The sequence below is a fragment of the Falco peregrinus genome, chromosome 4 (assembly GCF_023634155.1).
Source record: "Falco peregrinus isolate bFalPer1 chromosome 4, bFalPer1.pri, whole genome shotgun sequence".
NCBI lineage: Eukaryota > Metazoa > Chordata > Aves > Falconiformes > Falconidae > Falco > Falco peregrinus.
Window position 1 is genome coordinate 106100567 of NC_073724.1, and position 21390 is coordinate 106121956.

Genomic DNA, 21390 nt, shown 5'->3' on the forward strand with positions numbered 1-21390 from the left:
ATTCATCTCGCAGGATCTAACCTGTCCTTCAGTAGGGTTTGATGAAGAAAGGAAGGTGGCGTGGTAGACAAGCCAAGCAGTACGGTAGGCAGGGACATCGCAGTTGTCCCAGAACTCAGAGCAGAGGAAAAGATGGTGAAGGATACAAAAGAAGCAAAACTGGGTGTCAGATAGGTTGGTGATAAGGAAATGGCATACTTGGGTTGAGAAGGCACGTCTGGAACAAGCAGTTTCACAGGCAGCATTGGCTGCCTCAGGGGTAGCCGAAGTTCCTAACCAAAAGATTCTTTCCAACATTTGCATCTAACCAAGAGCTATTTCTCCTTCCAGTGTCCTATCACACCTTACAAAATCCCAAACATATACCACCTAACTCCTAAGTCTTGCCCATCTCATCTCCTCAGGTGGAAAAGCTTGCAGGTTTTCAGGTCTGAGACCCACCAGCTGAATGCCACGTATGAGTGAGAGGGAGCCTGGGGGCTGCAGCGAAAGCTATGACCTGACCTGGCCCAACACTCTGCAGTCAGTTGTCCCAGACTACATCTCCTCCCAGTTTTCACTAGACTGTGATCCTTCTCTTCTGAAGGTCTCTTCTGAAGGTCTGATGCCCCTTCCACGTTTACTCTTGTTGTCTTAGGCACAAAGATTAGTCCAAATCCTTCTCCTATGTGACTGAATTTTAAGTTTCATTAGGATTCTCCCTGTCTTGTGACCTAATTTCTAAAGCCGTTTGTAAGTCAGAGGTGACACTGATAAGAGAATGGTAAAAAAAAGTAGGTTTCAGGGAGAAGAGGAATCACCTACCAGCTTGGCATCAGAGGATGCTACAAGTACTAGAGGGAAGGACTGTTATAGGATCACCCAGCTATGGCAATGAAACATGGCAGCAGCGAAGACCAGAGGGGATAGTTTAGTCCAAGTTCAGTAATAAAAGTAATTGTGGGTGAGGCAAGCACACACAGGGGAAGAGGCAAGTCCGCAGAGAGAGAGAAGGCAGAAGGCAGCAGAAATGCCAAAACAAAATGGTCAGAGAGGCAGAAGTCCCCAACAAGCAAAGATTCTTGAAAGCTGAAAGGAAAAATAAAAAAGCCAAAGGACAGAGAGGTTGTGACTGACAATATCAAATTTAGCAAACACATCACGAAAGGTGAGGAAGAAGCCTTCCCTCTCTATATATCCGATGTCCATGTGTCAACATTTCATGTTCATAGTAACATGAAAACAGTTTCAGTTGGACTGAAGAAGGTTGAATGCCAATTAAGGAAACATTTTTAACAAGGCAATGAAAAGAAGAAGGGATTTGTGGAAACAAGTGGAGTTGTGGCGGCATGGTTAGGAAGGAAAGGAGGCAAATGAATTGGAGGTTTTAAACAGGCAGTGGACTTGACATAGGAAAGACTGCATTTAGGAGAGGAGGGAGGGCAGGTGTGGATCGGGTAGAAAGCGGAGCAAAAGTAGGGCCATTTCACTACATGAGCCTCTTTTGGTAAATTCTCTGACTGTGAGCTTGAGGAGAATAGGACTGGGTTTGGGGATGTTTCAAAAAAGTGAAAAGATTCAGCGAGGGACGTGGGTAAGAAATTGAGTTATGGCCAGGGAAATACAGACCTTCTGGCAAGGGAGCTACCAAAACCAGAAGCAGTGGGACCCAGTAAGCACACAGAAGCTGCTGGAAGCTGTCAGACTTCAACTGATAGAACAATTGTTTTAATCAAAAAGGAAAATAGACTTTAGTGTCTATGTTTTCCCAGCTGCAAGCATGTGTGCCTGGCAGTTTTGCTGTTTGAACAGCATGGTGGAGAAGTGGCTATTTGCTCTCCTCTGTCCCTGATTTGTTGACAGCTTAGTTAAAGTGTGGCTCCTTCACAGGACATTGTCATCAATCTGTCTTAACGTAACAGCAATCCTGTTGATGTCCAGTTCCTTTTGAAAATGCTACATCTTTAATCCAGTAGTGTGTTACGCAGTCTCTGAGAATTCACCAGACTCCTGGTGGTGGCCAAGGACAAGAAAATGTAGCACTTTATGTCTTCAAAGGATTATACAAACACAAGTGTCATTTTCATTTGTTATTTTCAAATCTAGTATCCTGTCCCAAATAGTTGACTCTAACAAAAACTTAGAGGCATTGTTCATGTAGGACAGTTTTAGATTTTGAAGGACTGCATTTCCTGTACTTACCTGTTTTAAGAGTTCCTGAGGATGTCAATGACCCACAGGAAATTCCTACTTTTCCAAGGTAAGTTAGAAATACAAAGAAAAAAATAATAATAAAAAAAAAGACCATTGTGTGCAGTACAAGAGGGTTACCCATGTTAGACAAAAAAAAAAAAAAAGAAAAGAAAATCGTAATTTTCTCCTTGTAGAAGCTCAAAAGCCTTATTCAGCATCAACATGATTTCTTGCAAAACACATCAGAAACAAACTGGAAGATGCAGATTCCAAGAAGCGTGCAACTGTATTAGTAATGAGATCAAACAGCTACCTAGCGAGTAAGAATAGTGGATAAGGGCCACAGAAATATTGCTGGGTTTGGGAAGCATGTAATACTGACAGAATACTGACTTGGTTTTCTAGTTATATGAATGAAGAGGACCCCATTCTGATAGCAACTGGCCATGATCTTGCCACTGTACTTGGCTAAGTAAGGGCATGTGTGAGGATTCATGGTGAGTTGTTTGTCCCTCTATCTTGAATGCCCATGCTGCTTCCCAGTTCATAACCAGTTTCTAGTGCTAACATAGCTGGATACATAAAAGAATTCTATATGAAAGCTAATCTTTTCTCTGTTTTTCGTTAAATAAAATACAGAGTACACTACAAGTAGACTTCCAGTGAGCCAGAGTTCATGAATTATTGGCCACTGGCAAAACTGTGCTATTAGACAAGTAGGAAATGAAAGCCATCCCCAAACTTGCTGTAAAAATCTTAAGTAACCATTGATAATTAGAGAAATAAATCAATGATTCCTAACAGTCTGGAAGTCTTGTGAATGAGTGGTAGTTAAAAAATTGATGGAGAATATTAAAGATATTTTTGTATTAAAACTACCCTAGGCAAATCAGTTTGTTTTAAAAAGGATTCATTATTTCCAGCTTTTTTAGAGTTTGCCAGTCTTAAAATCACTAATGCTACTTACCATGTATGTTGGACAGCTTTTTCAGGTTACCCATAAAGCAATATTCTTAGTTAACATCAAATATATAAAGGTAGGAGAAAGTTAGGGTGGTTCCAGCACTGAAAATTGTAATGCATGAAAGGAAAGGGTACATTTTCTGTGCCATAATGAGCCTAACCTGGGAGAGAGCAATGGCCATCCTGTTCCCTGACATTGCTTCCCATGTGTAACCAATAGAAAATATCAATAGCCCAGACATGGTATCTCGACACTGCAGTAGGGACAGACCAGTGGCAGCCTTAGTACAGCTCCTGTTAGAAGACATGGAGACCTTGTAGCTCATTTGTCTGCTTAGAGTTGACCGTTAAGAGGGCAGCAGAAAGACAAATGGGAAATACAGTAGTGAAGTGGACATGCCACAAACACCCCGTCAGTGCTGCTGGTAGATGTGTGGACCTCTCTGTGTTTACACTAAAAAGGAAGGTTAAATCCAACCATTCTCGCCTTAGTTTACCCTAAACCACACATCAGTGTGTATGAACATAAGGTGAATTTACACTGTCAAACTTTTTGAACAGCACTCATTAACTTGTCCATCACATTAGCTGTTTGGTTGAAAAGTGGGACTAGTTTAGATTGTTGACTTGAGGACATAATGCTGTCTTTGTAAATCCATACTCTGTCCTTTAATTCCACTTCAGCAACAGCTGAAGAATGTTAGCATGTGAAATGATGATAATGTATGAAGAACCTACCTTTTATTTTGGCTTGGTAACTCTGGAGGGTGTTTTATGGAAATGTAGTTAAGGATGACAGTTTGTAAGGACAACAGAGATAACATGTATCCGTAAAACAGTTAATTAGGCACTAAGGCTGTACTACATTGCTGCAAAGAGGTGTTAACACCTGGTGCTGCACTGTGGCAAGGCTGGTCCCTCCCACCACCCTGTCCACAAGGGAAGAGGAAACGGCTGGTTCTTCCCAGGTTCTGTTCCTGTTGAGCAGCCTCTGCTCTAGATTTTCTGCAAAAGCTGAAGGCGCAGCTTAACTTTAGTGTGTGCCAACTGTGTTGGAGAAGAGTAGGAAACCAGTCTGCTTTCAGGATTTTCTTCTGACAGCTTTCCAGAGGAAGTGGCTGGTGAATTGAAGCATGCTAGACCTCCAGCCTGCACTGAGGAACTTGTGAAAACCCATCACAGCAAGTGTTGGTTGCAAGTTGTCCTCTGAATCAAAACAAGAATTGCATGTCTTCACATTTTTGTGGAGCGCTGGGCTCCTAGGCTCAACTTCGTGTTTTGTATTCCACCAATACTATTTTTTCGACAATGTGTCAACAGTATCTTACACAGCCTGGCAGCACAGTCCTGATCTTGCACTGTCCTAGCCTAAGTTTGGGTTGCAGGGTCTCTTTCAGCCTTAGCACTCTTCAGTGTGGTTTTGTCGTTCCTGGCAAGCCAGGGGAAACAATGCGTTGTGTATAATGTGTGTTTACTTGCTTACAGAACAAATCTTTGCCTTATTTGTTGCAACAGCTGTAACTGCTGGAAAATACTTAGAGCCCTGGGTCAAATGATACTGATTGTTTTAAGATTTCTGAGTCTAAATTTGGAGGGGTTGTAGGGTTAGGGTGTGTGTGTGTGCAGTAACGTGTAATGCAGCGATACCTAGAATCTCATAATTTAAAGACGTGAGGTCATTCAGCCCATTTTTCTCTAAGGGCAAGATTTTTCTGTATTTAAAATTCATCGGTTGTTCATCTAGCATAATTTTTATATATAACAAACATAGGAACATACCTCATGGGAGATTAAACCATAGACTAATAAATCACTGTTGCAAAGACATTTTTTCTTTGATAATCAGTTTAAATTTTCCTTTTTTTAATGCCATACCATTGCCTGCAATTATATTCCTTCCTAATTTATGATGAAGAAGTCTGTTCTTTGTGTCATGGGTGTCTATCTCCTACAGATATTTGCAGAGTTTTCACACTTCTTTGCTTATTGCTTAGTCATTGCTTAGTCAAGCAAGGATGCCTGTACTTGGCTTTTAATCTTTCACAAAAATTCAGGCTATCCAATCCCCTCAGAGTTTTTAATGTTCTTTTGAAAAGTCCCCCAGATTTTTCCAGCTTTTTACAGTGTCACTGTGGTAGTGATGGGAGCTGAATCTGGGGGTTCAAGCATCACTAAGGCTGTGTTTTGGGTGGCATGTCACCTGCCACAGTACCCTGCTTAGGCAGGTCTATATGGCAGTGGCCAGCTTGGCTGCCCTAACACTGGAAATGTGTCTTTTGATGTGTTTTCCTCTGTCAGCTCAGTCCGTCTTTGAGCTCCCAGGTTTCCTAGGTTCCTCCTTCTGCTCAGCATGTCATTTAGGAACATATTAGGTTGCATTTTTCCAGGGTGAACTTTCCCCTTGCTGGGTTGCCATAGTGTTTGTGATTTTTTCCATGTCCTCAGCGAAGACAGCTGTGCCCGATTGCATTGCCTGCAGGTTTGGATCCGGCATCATAGCCTCAGGGAGGGTGCTGGCCTCACAGCTGCGGCAATGAGGCAGGCTTCACCACTACTTGCCCTGACAATTTCTCGCAGTCTCAGGTCTTCCCACCTCAAAGACAGGCACAATAAGCCTTTGTAAGATGTCACAGGATTGACTTCTAAAACACACTACAGAGGCACGCTGTGTTGTTTCTTCCTGCAGTCTGGGACATGGTGCCAGCAGGGCGAGATGCATGGCCTTGCTGAGACTGATGAACAAGAGGGTTGTCTGCTATGCTCATTTATTTGGATGCTTGTTTTTTCTGGGCCTGCCAGACTTACCTGAGGTCCTCTCTAGTTTAAGAAGTTGTATGATTACAAAATGGAGAACAGCAATCCCAGATTCCAAGCCTGGAAGGTGAAACAGGAAAAATCATCTTCAGACCATGCGAAGTCACTTGGTTTGGTGCGTGGGAAAAGGCTGGTAGCTATCCTCATCCATCTCCTTCTCCTTAGGAGGAACATCATAACTGAAGCTCTTAGTGTCTCTGCACTTACTTTTAACAATTCTTAGGCTTATTCTGACTCTGCAGTTCCAGGCACAGATCATCAGAGAAAGTCCTTCCCCCGCGCTGGAGAAGCTGGTGTGCTTACAGGTTGGCACTCAGCACATCGCTTCTAGCTTTAATAACCGTCATGCTATATATCACATCTCTAAAGAAAGTCACAATGCTGTATAAATCTGATCTATATTTTCTATACATATATCTATATCTGTTTTTCTTTGAGCACTCGATAAAGGCCATGCATGCCTTCATAACAACACAGATGGCAGAAACATCGCAGAGTGTTTCTCTTTTTCCCTTACACATGCATATTCACACACACATCTTGTATTAGTTGCAGGGTTCTTGTCACTTTAGACTTGATAGGATAAATCTTACCAGAAAATATTTGGCTAAACGATACTGTTACATAAAATAAGCCCCTGCCTGGTGCTGAGCTTTGTGCTACTGAACTGAACACCTCCTCAAACCCAGTGCCTGCATTGTTAACACAATCCTTTGCCTACAACCCCCTTTCTGGTTTTCAACCCACACATTTCTCGCCATGCTGAACTGCTTTTGAACGTACATGCCATGCCAAAAAAAAGTTCTATCACATTTCCGATCTCTTGCATTACCAAGAAAAATGCAGTTCTGTTTTCCTCAGTTGTCAGTTTGATGACCAGTCAGTGCTTAATTAGAGAAGGTCTGAGCTTTTAACTACATAGGGTCAGATTTTGCAACTCATCTGCAGCACTGGAAGCTAAAAATAATTTTTAGATTGTGGAATTTGTGTATCTTGCTGTCAGATGATTTTCAGCAGAATCAAATAACATCCAGTTTTTCTGTGACCCTTGATAACAAGGTGGGTTTTTTTTTTTCACTTTAATAGTTTTTGTTTGGAGAAATGTTTTAATTGTACAGATTTGTGTTTTGTGGCAGACAAAACTTATTTTCCAGGTCCCCTTCTTTTCATAAGCTGTAGAAGCCTTTTTATTTAATAATACTTCTAATCCTGGCACATCTAAAAATGCTTTATTTTAAACAATATTTGTGGTAAAAAATACTCTGTAATGAAAATTTCCCTCAGACTGGGAACATCAGGCACCATGTTGTCTCATTACACATTCTTGATTCTAGGCACTCTTGTTGTCCAACCATCAGTCATATAACGAAGCATAAACACAAGCCTTCACAGAATCAGACTCTCTAATAAAGAAGTCTGTGTATCTCAGTTTTCAGACTATTAGACTATTAAACAAGCTAGATGTGACCCAAAGCATAGGCACAAGGTTGTTTGCACTCCCACATTTTTAGCCTGGCTCGTTTGGGGCCAGCACAGGCCTCAGGCTGTTTCCAATATGCAGTTTGTTGTGGCCACTCTGTTTTGCAGGGTAGTAGGTATGTCTGAGGACATAAGTAATTTCTAATCAATAGCTACCTTTTTTTATTTACTACTATAGATGTAGCCCAAAAGTTCTTAAGTGGAGGCTGGTCTTGTCTTTCATTTTCTCGTCACAGCTTGACAGCGCCATGAGTGACAGAGTTAAGGGCATCTGTGAGCCCTGGCATTCAATGTTTGCAGAATGATGGGTAATTTTAAAAGAGAATCTTACATTTTAGAAAAAAAAAATATGAAAAGAACAGACAAACCCTTAAACTTTGGAAAATGGCCTAGAAAGAATGAGGTTAGTTTTTCAACTGCTGTAAGGCAGGGTTAAACAACTACCTTTAGGCCACAAAAAATAATCTCACAACAAGGTCTGGCCTATAAATTTGAAACAAAAAAAGTCTTGGAAGAACCTGGACACTATGAGGACAGGTAGTCTGACTGCTTTTTATGGGTTTTGTTGCGTGCTGAAGGGGCTACTGGTGATGGAAATGGGCTGCTGAAAACTTTACTTTCACTAGAAGTGGACAGAAATTGGGAATTATGTGTAGGTATGGCCACCTAAACTAAACAGAAAGCAATTTCTGTTCTTACAGATGAGGTGAAACTTTTGCACCTGACTGGAAACGAGATCCTTATTTCAAAATGTGCATTGTACTACATGTCCATATTAGCTCTGAGCTGCCTGTCCTCTAGGCAGGCATGATGAACGCAAGGTCTTACGTACTTACCTTATGCTCATGGTTAGTGAAGAGCCTGGATATATCAGTCATATTTTTATTCAGGCTTTCCACCCCGTTTCTGCATATGCATGAGTTTGTACAGAAAAAATGGTATTACTAAGCTCTGAAGGGAAAAATAAAAAAAAAAGAGCAGTCAGGGCAGATAATATAAGGCAGCAGAAAATAGGACACTGTGCTTCCTATATATGTAATTTGTCTCCATCAGAAATATGTGAAAGTAAACACTTTGCTCCCCCACCTTAGCAGCAACTTTGTGTGCTGGCATTGCTTGCTCAGTGCTGGTTCAGGTAAATTTTCCAGGTGTATTAAGAAACAGATTAAAAGCAGAGAAAACACGTGGAATACCAGCAGCTGAAATCTTGGGGGTTGCATGGCTGCTGGTCTTCTGGTGGTGCAGTGGCTGTCCAGGAGGGTTTGGAATCCTGAACAAAGGTGGACAGGGTGTCCAGGAGCACTGTATTAAAACCGGCAGGAAAAACTCAACAGACTACATTTGGAACGTGAAAAATGCTGTCTGGTGTTCAGGAAAGACTCAGAGTTTTTGAACCACAGAGCAAAGACTTTCTGTCAGAGGGTGCAAGAGCGCTCTCCTGGTGTTTTCTCCCCATAAGCCTGTGTTGTTGACAGAGGTGGACAGCATAAAAACCTGCCTGCTCAGACAGGTACTGCAAGGCCAGCATGGCATGGATTTGGTGCCACCTTGGTGTCTTCATAGATGCTGGATCAATTTTTATTGATACTGGCATCACACCCAAGTAGGTTGAAACTAAGTGACTGTGCCTTTTGTCTGGAGAACACCTCTCTTCAGTTTTCAGGGAAGCCACTTGCACCCACAGACACACATGCTCTTTTCTGAGCCCAACACTGGCCTGCATCTGTGGGAAGGTGGTGAAGACATGAAAATGTTCACACACCTGCACCAGTGAGGAGAAGCCCCACCTCTGCTTGTGGCCCCCTTGGAGGTGGTGATTTGTGGTGTGGTATCTCCTTGGCATGGGGAGAGAAACTTCCCCCACCCTGGGAGATCTCTGCAGGCATAAGTACCCTGCATGCTGTGCCACAATGTCACATTGCAGTTTAGTTGCATGTTTTTCTTCTTTGCTCAGCCCGGGCTCTCGGCACAAGTTCCTTTCTAAGTCCATGTGTGCCATCAAAGACTTTATAGCTTGTACCTTTTTCTCCATTTACATTCTTCTGAATGAAAACTTATTTTTCTTTCCTGCCTCTGCTTCTGACCGCTGGTAGTTCCAGCATATTTCTTTGTATTAAATGGTGTTTACAACTTCTTTTTTTTTTTTTTTTCCCAACTTTAAATTATTTTTTTTCAGCTTCAACTGCTGTGACATTTTCCAGGTCATTAGTATAAAAGTGAAATAAACTGTTCCTCTTGATTTTCATTACTTGAAAAATATTTAGCCTATTATAATTCTACAACCATCATTCTTGTATTTAGTCCGAATTTAAATAAAATATGTTCACACACTGTTCTGACCCAGTACACACGTTCATGGTCCTGAGATCATGGTCTCAGTTTGGTGTTTAGAATGATTTACCAGGCTGGCTTTTGGTAAGCCGATCCCAAAACTGATAACATGGTTTAGTCAGATTGTTTGCAAAAATGTGGCAAATGTAAGATGTTTTCTTTTTCTCTAGTCTTCATTCATAGTGTTCCTTATAATTGGTATTTTTCAGAATAATCATAGACTCATAGAGTCATTTAGGCTGGAAAAGACCTTTAAGGTCATTGAATACGTAAAAGAAATGAGAAGGGTGACTGTTTCTAAGGTACTTGTATTTAGCTTTAACAGCAGTGGCATTTTTTAGGAATAGATCAGAGCTGAAAGTCCAGTCTGAATGGGTTGTGGTTTTTTTTACTCAAGCTGTTTGATGAAACTCAAAAAAAATTCCCAATAAGCAGTATCCCATGCTGTATGCAATAAATCAGCTGCTTTTGATCCCATGAAAAATCTGGAAAAGCTAGAAGAAAGTGATTCTTCTATTCTTCGGAGATTATGTATTCTTGCTATTTTTGTTAATATTGTCATCATCTTAGAAAGTTTCTATAGCACTCCTTTTTTGTTGTCCTAGAAAATGCAATGCCTTCGAGTCAGAGCAGGAGGGTGAACAAATTGTTTTGCTTTGCATTATCTGTGAAATGTAACACATGCTCCTGCTGCATGCTTACTGCAGAATTAAATGGCATCCTCTGGGAGAGAGCTCAAAAACAAATGGATCCTTCACAAAAAATCAATAGGCTAGGATTGCTGCTAGGACAGCTAATGTCGCTTACCAGTACCTTTCTACATTGTGTCCTCAGCTTTGAAATTAAATTTGCTTAGCTCCATTAGAGTTTTTCATAATTATTACTATTATTATTCCTCCCAGGTTTCTCCCAAATCATATCTGAAAATGTGAGCATTCCTGTCAGAGCACTTAGCAGAACCTCCTAGTAGAACAATGGAAAACTTGGAATAATAAATGAAATTAGGCTGTATTTGTTAATGATTATTTTCCACTTATAGAGTGTGGTTAAATCTATAAAACACAGGTAGAAACCCAAGTGGAAAGAAGACAGAAAATTAACAGCGAGCTCCTGGGAAGTTTTACTTCATTAATATTTTTCCTTCTACCCCTAGTACTGGGGCCTCTCAGTACATTCCCATTTGGTATAAGTCACACCAAGAAGGAGGACCTGAAATAACCAGCTGTCACTGCCTTCTGTTAACTCTGAAGGACTTTTTGGCCCACCTGGACACTGCTGGGCAAGTGTCATGTCAGCTTTCTCTGTTTTGCTCAGGGCAGATTCACCTATTACCAGAGATGCTGCTTCCAAAAACCTGTCAGTCACCATGGCAGAAGTTCACCAAAGTCCTCTCAAAGGCACTGGACTGTGGCCTGGGAGCGAGATTTTTGCTGCTGGGGTAATTCCTCCCAAGCTCCTTTCTACTTGGCAGTTCCCCATCACCATTCTGATATGCAGCACTGCACTGACCAGGATCCTTCTTGATGTCCCCTCCCCATTGCCCTGGCAGAGCCAGCATGGGGCATCACAGGGGGACCAGCAAGCTCTGTGAAATGGGGTGGTACCATGGCCCAGGTGTGCTTAGACACTGAAACAAGGGGGACAAGGAGCCCAATTGCCTTCAGCACCCTCCACTGTCACTGCCAAGAGATGGGCACTGCAGCCCATGAGACATGAAGAGTCACAGCTGAAAGCAAATCTCCATTTCTATACAATAATAATAAAAAGGGAGCAGGGGGCAGCTGCGGTCATAGCTTAATGCCCCTGGCTTACGTCCCTGGATAGCAATAAGATGAGCCAGCGCTCACATGGAAATGGCGAATGCAGTGACAGTCTGTAACCCCAATGGCAGGAGATTGGCTGGGGCAACTGCACGCTCATTAGTCTGACCTGGAAAGCTCACGGGGCATTTGTCAGCAGAGAAGGTGGTTAAAGATAGAGGAAACTAGAAAAAAACTCCATGGCTCTTTATCCAAGGAGCTTATGTGAGACTGGAGGATAGTCTGGAGAGGTAGGAAATGCTGTATAGCAAATCTAATTGGATTTCAGAGGAGCATCTCACCCAGTGCCATGCAGGAAACAATCACTTACACTGGAGAATATGGCAATTAATAAAAGAACCACAAGGCAGTCGAAGGGGTGACAGTGTGCTCTAATGCAAGAAGGAGTATTCAGCCAGGGAGAGCTTGTTAATGGGAGTTTCTAAAGGGTCAGTCTTATGATCAGTTTTATTTTCAGGATTTTTTAGGGACCAGAGCAGAACGTTTCAGGGTGGCATTTTAATGGCTTTTCCAGCACACACAGAGCTGAAGTGCATTGGGCATGAATGGTAAAATTGGATTATCGGAGATGAGAAGTGGGTGACCTTGAGCACCAGAATTGATTTGCAGTGAAATCCAACAGCCCAAAAAGAGCAAAGAGGTCACTTACGTAGAGATTAGTAACAAAAACATTTGCTGTTGAATGGCATCTCACTGGTTAGGAAAGAGGGGAGAAGAAAATTTCTGGGTGTACCTAGGCATAGGACCAACAAGGCTGTAGTTGCATCTTTTCTGGAATACTTTGTACAGTTTTGTTCCGCACAGTACAGAACAATTGCATCTTTTTTGGACTGTGTTCAGGGAACCGCTACAGGACAGTCGGGGGGAAAAGAGGACACTTCTTACTGAAGGCCAAGACAGCTTGGCTTGCTTAGCATAATAAAACGGATGCTGAGAGGAGATATAACATCTCCTCAGAAGTACTGCAGGAAGCAAACTCAGGAGAGGAAGAAAAGGACAAAGCTGGCAATTACATAAGTGCAATAAAGATAAATTTAGCTTGGAAACAGCCAACCAGTCTGAGGGTTTTGGAAGTAACGACTTGGAAGAGCCTTCCAAGTTTTGTGTCCCAGTGTTTAATCAGAGAAGTAAAATTTGCCATTCAGGTGAAAATGGCAAAGGAGGGATTGCAGAGTATTTGCAATGAATGCTAGTTTACTTGTATTTTATTTACCTTTGCTTAACTGTGATATGCACCAGAGTAGCTATTAGCAACTGAAATCCTTTGTACGTGGAGATATAAGTTCAGGCCTCTGTGATAAATAGAAAAATTAAAGTTAATGAACAATTTGCACAGCACGGCGTGAAGTTGTGCACCATCTTGTGGGTATATGCTATAGATGGGGTGCTCATGGGCAGTGTACTGTTAGGTGACATCTGATTTTTCAGAGGCATAGCTGTTGTCTCTTTTGAGCAAGTGTTCTCTGACCTTTTAGAGAGATCCTTTAAATGTCAGTCTTGGGCAATCTTATAATATGCACCCAGCAATGCCTAATTCCAGAAGTAGGTGAAGGATGAAGAGAAATATTGACCAAACACAGCTCATATTAAATATATTTTTCTGCTTCAGTTTTACTTCAGCTTTTCCTAAGTCGACATATCAAACTGCAGTTAACCTAAATCATTATTATAGCCTTAAACTTTTGAAATTTTAAGTATTTTGTGCTTCCCGCTCAGTTATAGGTAGTAAATGTGTCAGAACAAATCAAGAGTGATTTTATATGTCATTTTGCACTACTGTTAACTTAGTCATAACTGATAAGGTTGTAGCTACTGATATGTAGTGGCAACTGGGCTTCAGAAATTCAATTAAAATCTTTTTTTAAAGGGCAAGCATCATACTGTCACATTTGGGATCAGACGCTTTGGTGGCTGTCTGGCCTTTTGTTACTGACTTTAAAATAGTGGTGTCATGGATGTCCTGCCTTTATGGGACTACACCAAAAATAGAGAAAAGAAAATTCAATATGATTAAAGTTATTTTTCCATTTCCTATCTGTTCCAGAAATAGTTGCCATCAGTGGTAAAATTTGCTTGTACTTCCAGTTTGAATATTACTACCTTCAGTTTACAGCCACCTGGTTTTATTAAATGCTAGATAAAAGAGCTCGTTGACATTGGTAATGGCCTTCTGCAGCTGACTACAGGTTATTATCTGGAGAGTCAAGGTTAAATGACCTCTAACCTTCTTGAAACACTGGCCTCCATTTAGTGTTTCATTGCAAGGCATGAATTCCAGATTACAAATATTCATTGTTGCATGCTTTCCAAATTCATCGTCTTTTATTTTAAAGCCTGGTCACCAGAACTGAAGAGATCAGTGGTTCGGCCATTACTGTAGGTAAGAAGAATGTAGCCACTGACTCCCTGGTGAGTAGCCTGCTGTACAAAAATAGGTATCTTACAGCATCCTTAGAAGTAGTAATAATTATCATTCTCTTATGAGAATGAAACCTAGCAATCTGATATATTAAAAGTATGTTAAAATGAAAAAGATCACTGTGCTTTTTTTCATCTTTAGGAATATAAATTGGAGTGTAACTAAAATGCTACATGAGAAATTACAGTTAATCAGTGGAAGTATACAAACTTGAGTACTCATTTATCACAGTATTTTTTTTAATGGAGCTGTGACTTTTCTTTTGCCTCTTACCTAATGCTGTTGCTGTTACACAGTGTGTTCTGAATTTGGGGTTTATTTGCTTGAAATACCTGTCATTTTGTATATAAAAGGCAATAGCTATAAATTCAATGATCAGAGACAATATTGGTGCTATTGCTTGTTGACAGGGAAAAAAGGAAAGACCTTATTTTGAGATTATTTTAGTTTTATTACTAGGTAGAAGTTTATCTGCTTATCAGCTACCTGTCTGCAAACAGATAAGCATGCAATAGATGCATGTTGACTGTTCTTCAAAAATAGCTACCATTGAATTACCCTTTATTAATGTAAATATTAGGATGATGTCATCTCTTTTTCTTCAAGTTGTGATTTATCCTAGGTTTCCCTTAGAGATCTTCCACTGTCCTAGTCCCTAATTCTTACGTTCCAACGAGAGATCCTGACTTCTTTTTGTTTCTGTGCTGCACCTCTTTGGACATGCCTCATTTAACCTCTGATTTGGTTTTGCAGAATCTGCTTTGTGCCTCAGTAAATCCCTTAGCCCTGTTCTGCAAGTTTCTAGAAACGGCTTCATAGTTTACACTGTGGTCTCTAAATACCACAGATGAGGTGACTGCAGACAAAGCCCCACACATTCAGCTGTTCTGTGTTAATTTTTCCTTTGTTTCTTTCTTTCTCATGTTACTTGCCCGAGGAACATGCCTGCATTTTTACCTTTCCCCACTCACTTAGTTTCTACTGGCATGACAAATTCACAGTAGAGAAGGTTTCTCCTTCAGGAGACTTTATTAAACCGGTAGGTCCTAAATATCAGTCTAGGATGCTGTCTGGGCTCTTCTGAACCTGTGAACTTTTCCCACTTCCTCCCTGAAGCTGAAAGCATCACCTCAGCTTTTATTAGCCATAGTTTATAGTTGTTCTGGCAGCAAACAATCTTTTACCTAATCCAATCAACCCAGAGACCTGTGGATTAGGAGACAGTTTAGAGAGGAGTTTATAGAGGTATGGAGCTGTTTCTTTTCACTGGAGAGAGCTGGCAGTGGGTTGCGCCCATCCTGTGGCAGTCGTTGCCTATCCCAGGCATCATGCCTCATCAATGTCAAGCACCGAGGTGACAAAAGGCTGGCCTACAGTGGCAAAGTATGTAAAAAATTAAAGAGTCAGAGAAATGTTAGAAACTGCTTCTTGCTTTTAATTTGAAGACCAGGCAGTAATTCAGCATGGCCAAGAGGACTCGTGTTTTGCCATATTTGTGGTACAGCAAAGTGAGTCACGGACAACATGCTTCTCAAACTAGTGAGCTTCCCAGCCTCATCCCTGGTGGCTTCCTGATGCCTCCCTGTTCCTACTGACTCTGCCAAACCCTGTGGCTTGAGCCCAGCAGAGCCTGTGCTGCTGCAGGTCATTGACCCTCAAGCTGCAAGCCATCTTCCTCAGCAACCAGTGCTATCGGGCTCTGCAGTCTCATGTACCCTTGACAGCAGTGATTTGCCTCCAGATCTCCACTTGTGAAAGCCCTAGGTGAAACAAAGAGTATTCCCTGTGACTCCTTTTCACTTGCTGGAGATCAGTGGCGGGACACAGGCTGTAGACAGAGTCAGTCTGTGAAGGAAATAGTAGCTTATCTTTGTCTGTAACAGAGCCAGGAACAATATGTCAATGTCCATACGTATTTAACTCAAAGGACTGACTCAGGATTTGTCTTGCTGAGGTGTAATTTTCGAAGTTGAGGTATGGAAGTCATTTTTTCTTCAATAAAAGTAACTGCTATCAGAAGGTGATTGGTTACCCTGTTGTTTTGCCTGTATTTTTGCAGCTTGTGGAACAGTTAATGCACTGCTTTGCTGAAGTCTCATGTAATGTTGTTATGTTACCATGACACATATACGAAAATAAAAGCACTGTTGTCAGGGTGACGTAGCCAAGTTATTACCACCCTGTTTTTCCAGTATTCAGTTAAAAAAGATGAAATTTTTCAAATGTTTTAACTAAAGGTTCTAATGTCATTTTAAGTAATGAAGAAAACAATAGGCAAGTGATCGTATGCAAATTCACATAAACAAGGTAGTATGAATTGGATAGATAGCATTTAAAATAGATTTGTCCTTCATGTTCTCCTAGGGACAATGGTGAGGAAGGAGTAGAGGATTTTGTAGTGATGAGAACCACTTCGATATTATTACTTGAAATAGCTGCAAGCAGAAGCCATAGATAATAATAATCTCCAAACTGTAGAGGTTGAAAGCTCCAAGAAGCCAAGAATGACTACAGCTGCCTTGAGTGATGGTGGAACAAAGCCATATAGTTGTGAATAGTTTATGCAGATGAAATATAATCACAGAGTCAAAATGTGTAGTCATCAGGTTTGAGATCCAAGAAGCAGGTGGTATGCATGTCTATCTCAGGGTTTTGGAGGGGTTTCCTGGCATCAACCATCTCAAAGAATCATCGACTAAAGAAACAGTTTTGGTATCTACAATTAGATAACACAAGGGGACCGTCACTTCAAACAAAAAAATTATTCCTTGTCTGTGGTCTTATCCAGACATTCAATGAGGCAGATTGTTCCTGTTTTAAAATAATGCCTCAAAACTCAATGGCACTTTTTTTCTGGAAGTGCTAAATGGAAGCTAATGACAGAGAGGAAATGATTTCCAAGTTTTGCAACTGGCAACCATTACCAGAGGATCCATGAGCCTTTAAAATCCATTTTTATGTACTTTAAACCATGGCTTGTCAAGAACTAGGCAACCAAATATGTAGAGAATGTGGCCAAGGTAGCCCATTGCTCCTGAATTATTTATGACCTGATCATAGCATTTGCAGATCTCTTTACTGTTTGCAAAAAAAAAAAAAAGCATTAAAAATTTCACCACCAATAATGTTTTGCTTCTGCATTCCTAGAAGAAAATGACCAAATGACCACTTTAATTAGTAACATATTAATAGCCCTGCAGCTTCAGTAGTCACTTAGTGACCCTATAGCATGATGGGGTTTCTTACCTTTTACTAAAGTACTGAAGTACTAGTTTTGCTGCCTCAGATTTGAGAGAAGGGAACATTTTAAGGGACAAGAAACAGTAACAATATTGAATCAAAAATCTTTTGACTTCTGAGACATTTCAGTATTTTTCTATAGCAAATGAAAAACATTAAAATACTATGTATGTTGAGTGTGGATCTGAAAACAGCTGTATTCCTTCTTGTCTGAAAGATAATTTTATTGATGAATTAGCAGATTATATGTCCAATTTTTCTCTTTTCTGTTCCTAAGAAATAATTGAATATAGGCACATGTGCGTAGTCCAATGCAGCACTGAGTCAAGAACACAGAAGCTGAGCACCTACCCTTCCATTTTCCTTTTCAGTTTCCAACTTAAAAGATGCATAGCAGATACTGAGTCAGTGTAAAATGGTGATCCCAGGCATTGATCCGTCTTCTTTAAATCCTTTCATTATAAATTCTGTTATTAGAAATGAACATCTTGGTATGCTTTCACTTCAGTCCACTTTCCTTACCTACCTATTTGTGCTGATCATTAGCTATTCACTGCATGTGTGTGTTTAATAACCGTTCTGTAATGCTTCCCTTTTTCCATTTTTCATGGTTTAATTATTCCAGCTGGAAATGAGTAAAACTGCCAAAAGTCTAAAGAAGTGGCTTCTTCATTATTTAAGTAATGATTGCTCATCACTGGTCAGACAAGTGGATTGGGACTCAGATGACCACATGTCAATATCTACAATTTTGGTATTTGTATCTAAGCTAGTCCTGCCAGGCTCCCTTTATAGACAATGCAGAGAAAAAAACCCCAACATTTTTAACATGCAGTGTCATCCCAAACTAAGCTTCTAAAATAGATCCGATGATTTGCACCCTAAAATTGCTAGTTTTAGTTGACTGTAAATGGAAACAAGGGTGACTACCTTAGATGTTTGCTTTTGAGGTGTCCAAAGGTAGATGAGATAAATCCCATCCCTGTGCTCAAAGTGATCATAAATGCCCAGAGGTTTTGTGTGATTACACTTCTAATCTGAATATACTGTGCCTGGTTTTTCTTGAAAAGGGCATAGTGCCTGTCAGCGCTCAGCACAGATGAGCAAGTTCTGTTCAGCCCAAGCACCAAAAGCAGTATAGTTGTGTTAGGACTACATTTCAAATATATTAGATTACCCTACTTGTCACCTTAGCTAAGTATTACCAGGGTATTAGCATGTCCATATTCATTCCAGAATGTATCAGTTTGGGGAACAGCATTAATGCTCTGATGGTAGACATACAAAGGTGGTGTTTAATATATATGTTGGAAGATAAATGTAACAGCCTTGACCAGATTAGGTCCTGCTATGCAAAGCAGCATATATTTATCATATTACTACTAGTAGTACTCCTACTGATAATAATAATACCTATTCTTGCTGTAACAAGCTCACAAGGAACTACTTTATAGACAATGAAAAGTGAGGAGACTGAATGGAAGCAGCATTACTTAGGAATGACACATGGCAAGGGCCTTTTGCATTAAAGAGGGCTGGAAAAGGTGACAGTTGTTGAGGGCTGAGACACTTTTTAGGTTCTGCAGTTAATTTAGGACATTGCCTTAATGGTGATTTTCCCTGTGGGTTTTTCCCCTTAGGATGATTTCCAGCATGCAGCCTCAGAAACCAACTGGGAGTCAGTCACAAGCTCTGTCTCAGTAAGTAATTTGTTACTATTTTGCCCATGGATGGATTGATAGGATGGCTTGAATCCAACTCACTAAAATGGCACCCACACAGAGGAGCCATGTATTCATCTTTGGCAGAGGATGCAATAAGTGTTTATCCAACTCATACTGGAGTCAACCAGTATGTTTTTAAGAAAAGATTCAGAATAGGCCATCAGCTGTTGTAACCATATGAGACAGCCATTGGGAAGCATTTCTTGCTTTCAAACTCATCGTGCCAAAATGAAAAAACAAGATATAAACTACTTAAAATATTCAATTGTAAAATGTCTTGGCCTAAATAGAAGACTACACTTAAAACAGGCTGGCAGGAAAATGGATCTAACTTTTCATTGTCAATACTGAGGGTTCTTAAGTGTTTTTAGTAAAATATTGTATCTGAAGTCTCCATTTTCAGCACTGAAATGCAACTTGGGGGCGGGGGGAGGGGGGGGAAGAAAACAAGTAATCCAGTATAAAATTTTATTTATCTCTTCATTATGTTTGTGTCACAGCCAAAAACATGCCCCCTCTTTAATTTCCCAAGTAAAGTTAAATTCTGTGTAACAGCAATGTAGTATCAGACTTTGTATCATGGGCATTCCTCTTCTGTGTGCTCTGTTGGCTGGTCAGCACCATGTCACAGCTCTTGTAATCTCCTTTTAAAATACATGAGATGAGGATAAGTGCTTAAAGCAGACTTGAGACCAGTGTTTGGAGCATTCATCAAAGGGGGCTTAGTGGTAGCGCCTTTGTTACAGTAGCTTCCAGGACGTGCCAGTGGAGGAAGAGTAAATAAAATATGGGTAAATTCTCCTGACTATTGTCCAAGCCAGGCAGTGAGTAGAGAGAAAATTCTGTATTGCCAAAATTAGAAGAGGTTAAGCCAATTTCACTCATGTTTACCCTTGAGTTTGCAAATGACACTTGCCCTTCATGATATGATGCATTGATAGCCATGAACTAATTGTGCTGAAAGTTCTGAGTAGTAATGTCAGCAGGGCTCAGATCTGCTGGATGTGCCAAGCAGGAGATGCTAAAACACTGTTTTACTGAAAGACATAAACTCATTTTTCATTCTAATATGGGGTTGGAAAAAAACACCTATGTGATAGAATATTTTGTTATAACAACATGGTAGGCGGACGTTTGAAAATGTAAGCCTGGGGCTCCCTCATCAGGAAACTATGAAAATAAGATGAAGTATATGGTAAATGCCATGTTAGTTATTCTCCTTAACATCATAAAACACACGATATGCCAAACAATAATCCAGTATTCTTTTCATATTGGGAAAAAAAAAAAAAAAGTGTATTTATCTTTCACATCTCTTTGTTTCAGAAAAGTTGTTGTTAATATGTTATGGGTAGGGAAGTTCAGTGCAAATATCATAGGTAGCAAGCTGATGCCCAAGGTCACATGGAAACTTACAGCTAAACCAGAAGCAGAACCCTGGTTTCACTAGTTTTCCCATGCCATGCCCAATGTAATAAAATATACCTTCTTCCACTGGGCACGCATTGCACCCACTAGCCCTTTCTTATCCTTAAGGAAAGTAAGTAGAGAGGTTGATTAATTTTTCCCAAAGACACCAAGGAAAACGCTGGAAGACATCCAAGTTCTTCAGGAGAGAAAGGTTCAGGAACTCTGCTGTGATCCTGAGGGACAGAAGAACAAACTCAGACCTGTCCATTGCTGACATGACACAGTATTCTGCTGATACTCAGCATGGCAGAACTAAGTTTTGCCTCTCAAACACACAGGCAACACAAAGACTCATTTTAGGATCTGGATACATTACAGCTCTCAGAATGAAAATTTGAGAGTGCGCAAATTCTTTCTTCCTTGTCTGAGGTCATATCACAGAGTTATATTTTGTTGGGGTTTGTTTTGTTTTTTTTTTTTTTTTCTCAGAAAGCTAAAATTAGTACCTCTGCCTTTAAACCAACACAGCAAACCCAGAAAAAAAGGAAACAAACTGACTCCTTATTGGGTTAGCTTCCATTATTTGTAAAGTAATGTTATGACAAACAACTGTGATGTACATTGAACTGCCCGTCAACTTCACAATACAGGTTTAAAATAGAAAAGAATGAGGGAACAGAAATTAAGGGTAAGAGCACTGACAAAACCCGACAGCTTTGTGTCCCGTGAAATTAAAAACGCATCGAGTGCTTCTAAGAAATGTAGAAGAGGTACTTAATGTGGAAAATCTTTGGTCTTCATTACTTCTTGCTTTTCACTCTTCCTCTTGCCCTCTCTTTGGATGTGATCTCAGAAGCCAGATTATGACAGCACAAGCTCTTCTAAAGCTAGCGCCTCGTTCTTGGCAGGACAAAGGGGAGGCTGTTGGGTTGGCAGCTTTGAAGTTGCTTTTGGGCCTGTCACATGATGTCGCTGCCAGTAGGTTATCTGAGCTGTTGAAATAATTCCTCTTGAATTG

At 40.6% G+C, this 21390-nt stretch overlaps 1 protein-coding gene across 3 annotated transcripts in view; it reads left to right on the plus strand.

Annotated features, from left to right (window-relative positions):
* Nucleotides 1–21390, plus strand: part of PDGFD (platelet derived growth factor D) — a 147755-nt gene that overhangs the window by 96438 nt on the left and 29927 nt on the right. For 2 of the 3 annotated variants that reach the window (XM_005230558.3, XM_027777053.2), the window contains exon 4: nucleotides 18879–18938. The exons of the other annotated variant lie outside the window; for it this stretch is intronic. In XM_005230558.3, coding sequence (XP_005230615.1) covers nucleotides 18879–18938 — 60 coding nt within the window. The remainder of the gene's footprint in view (nucleotides 1–18878; nucleotides 18939–21390) is intronic. 3 annotated transcript variants of the gene reach the window in all.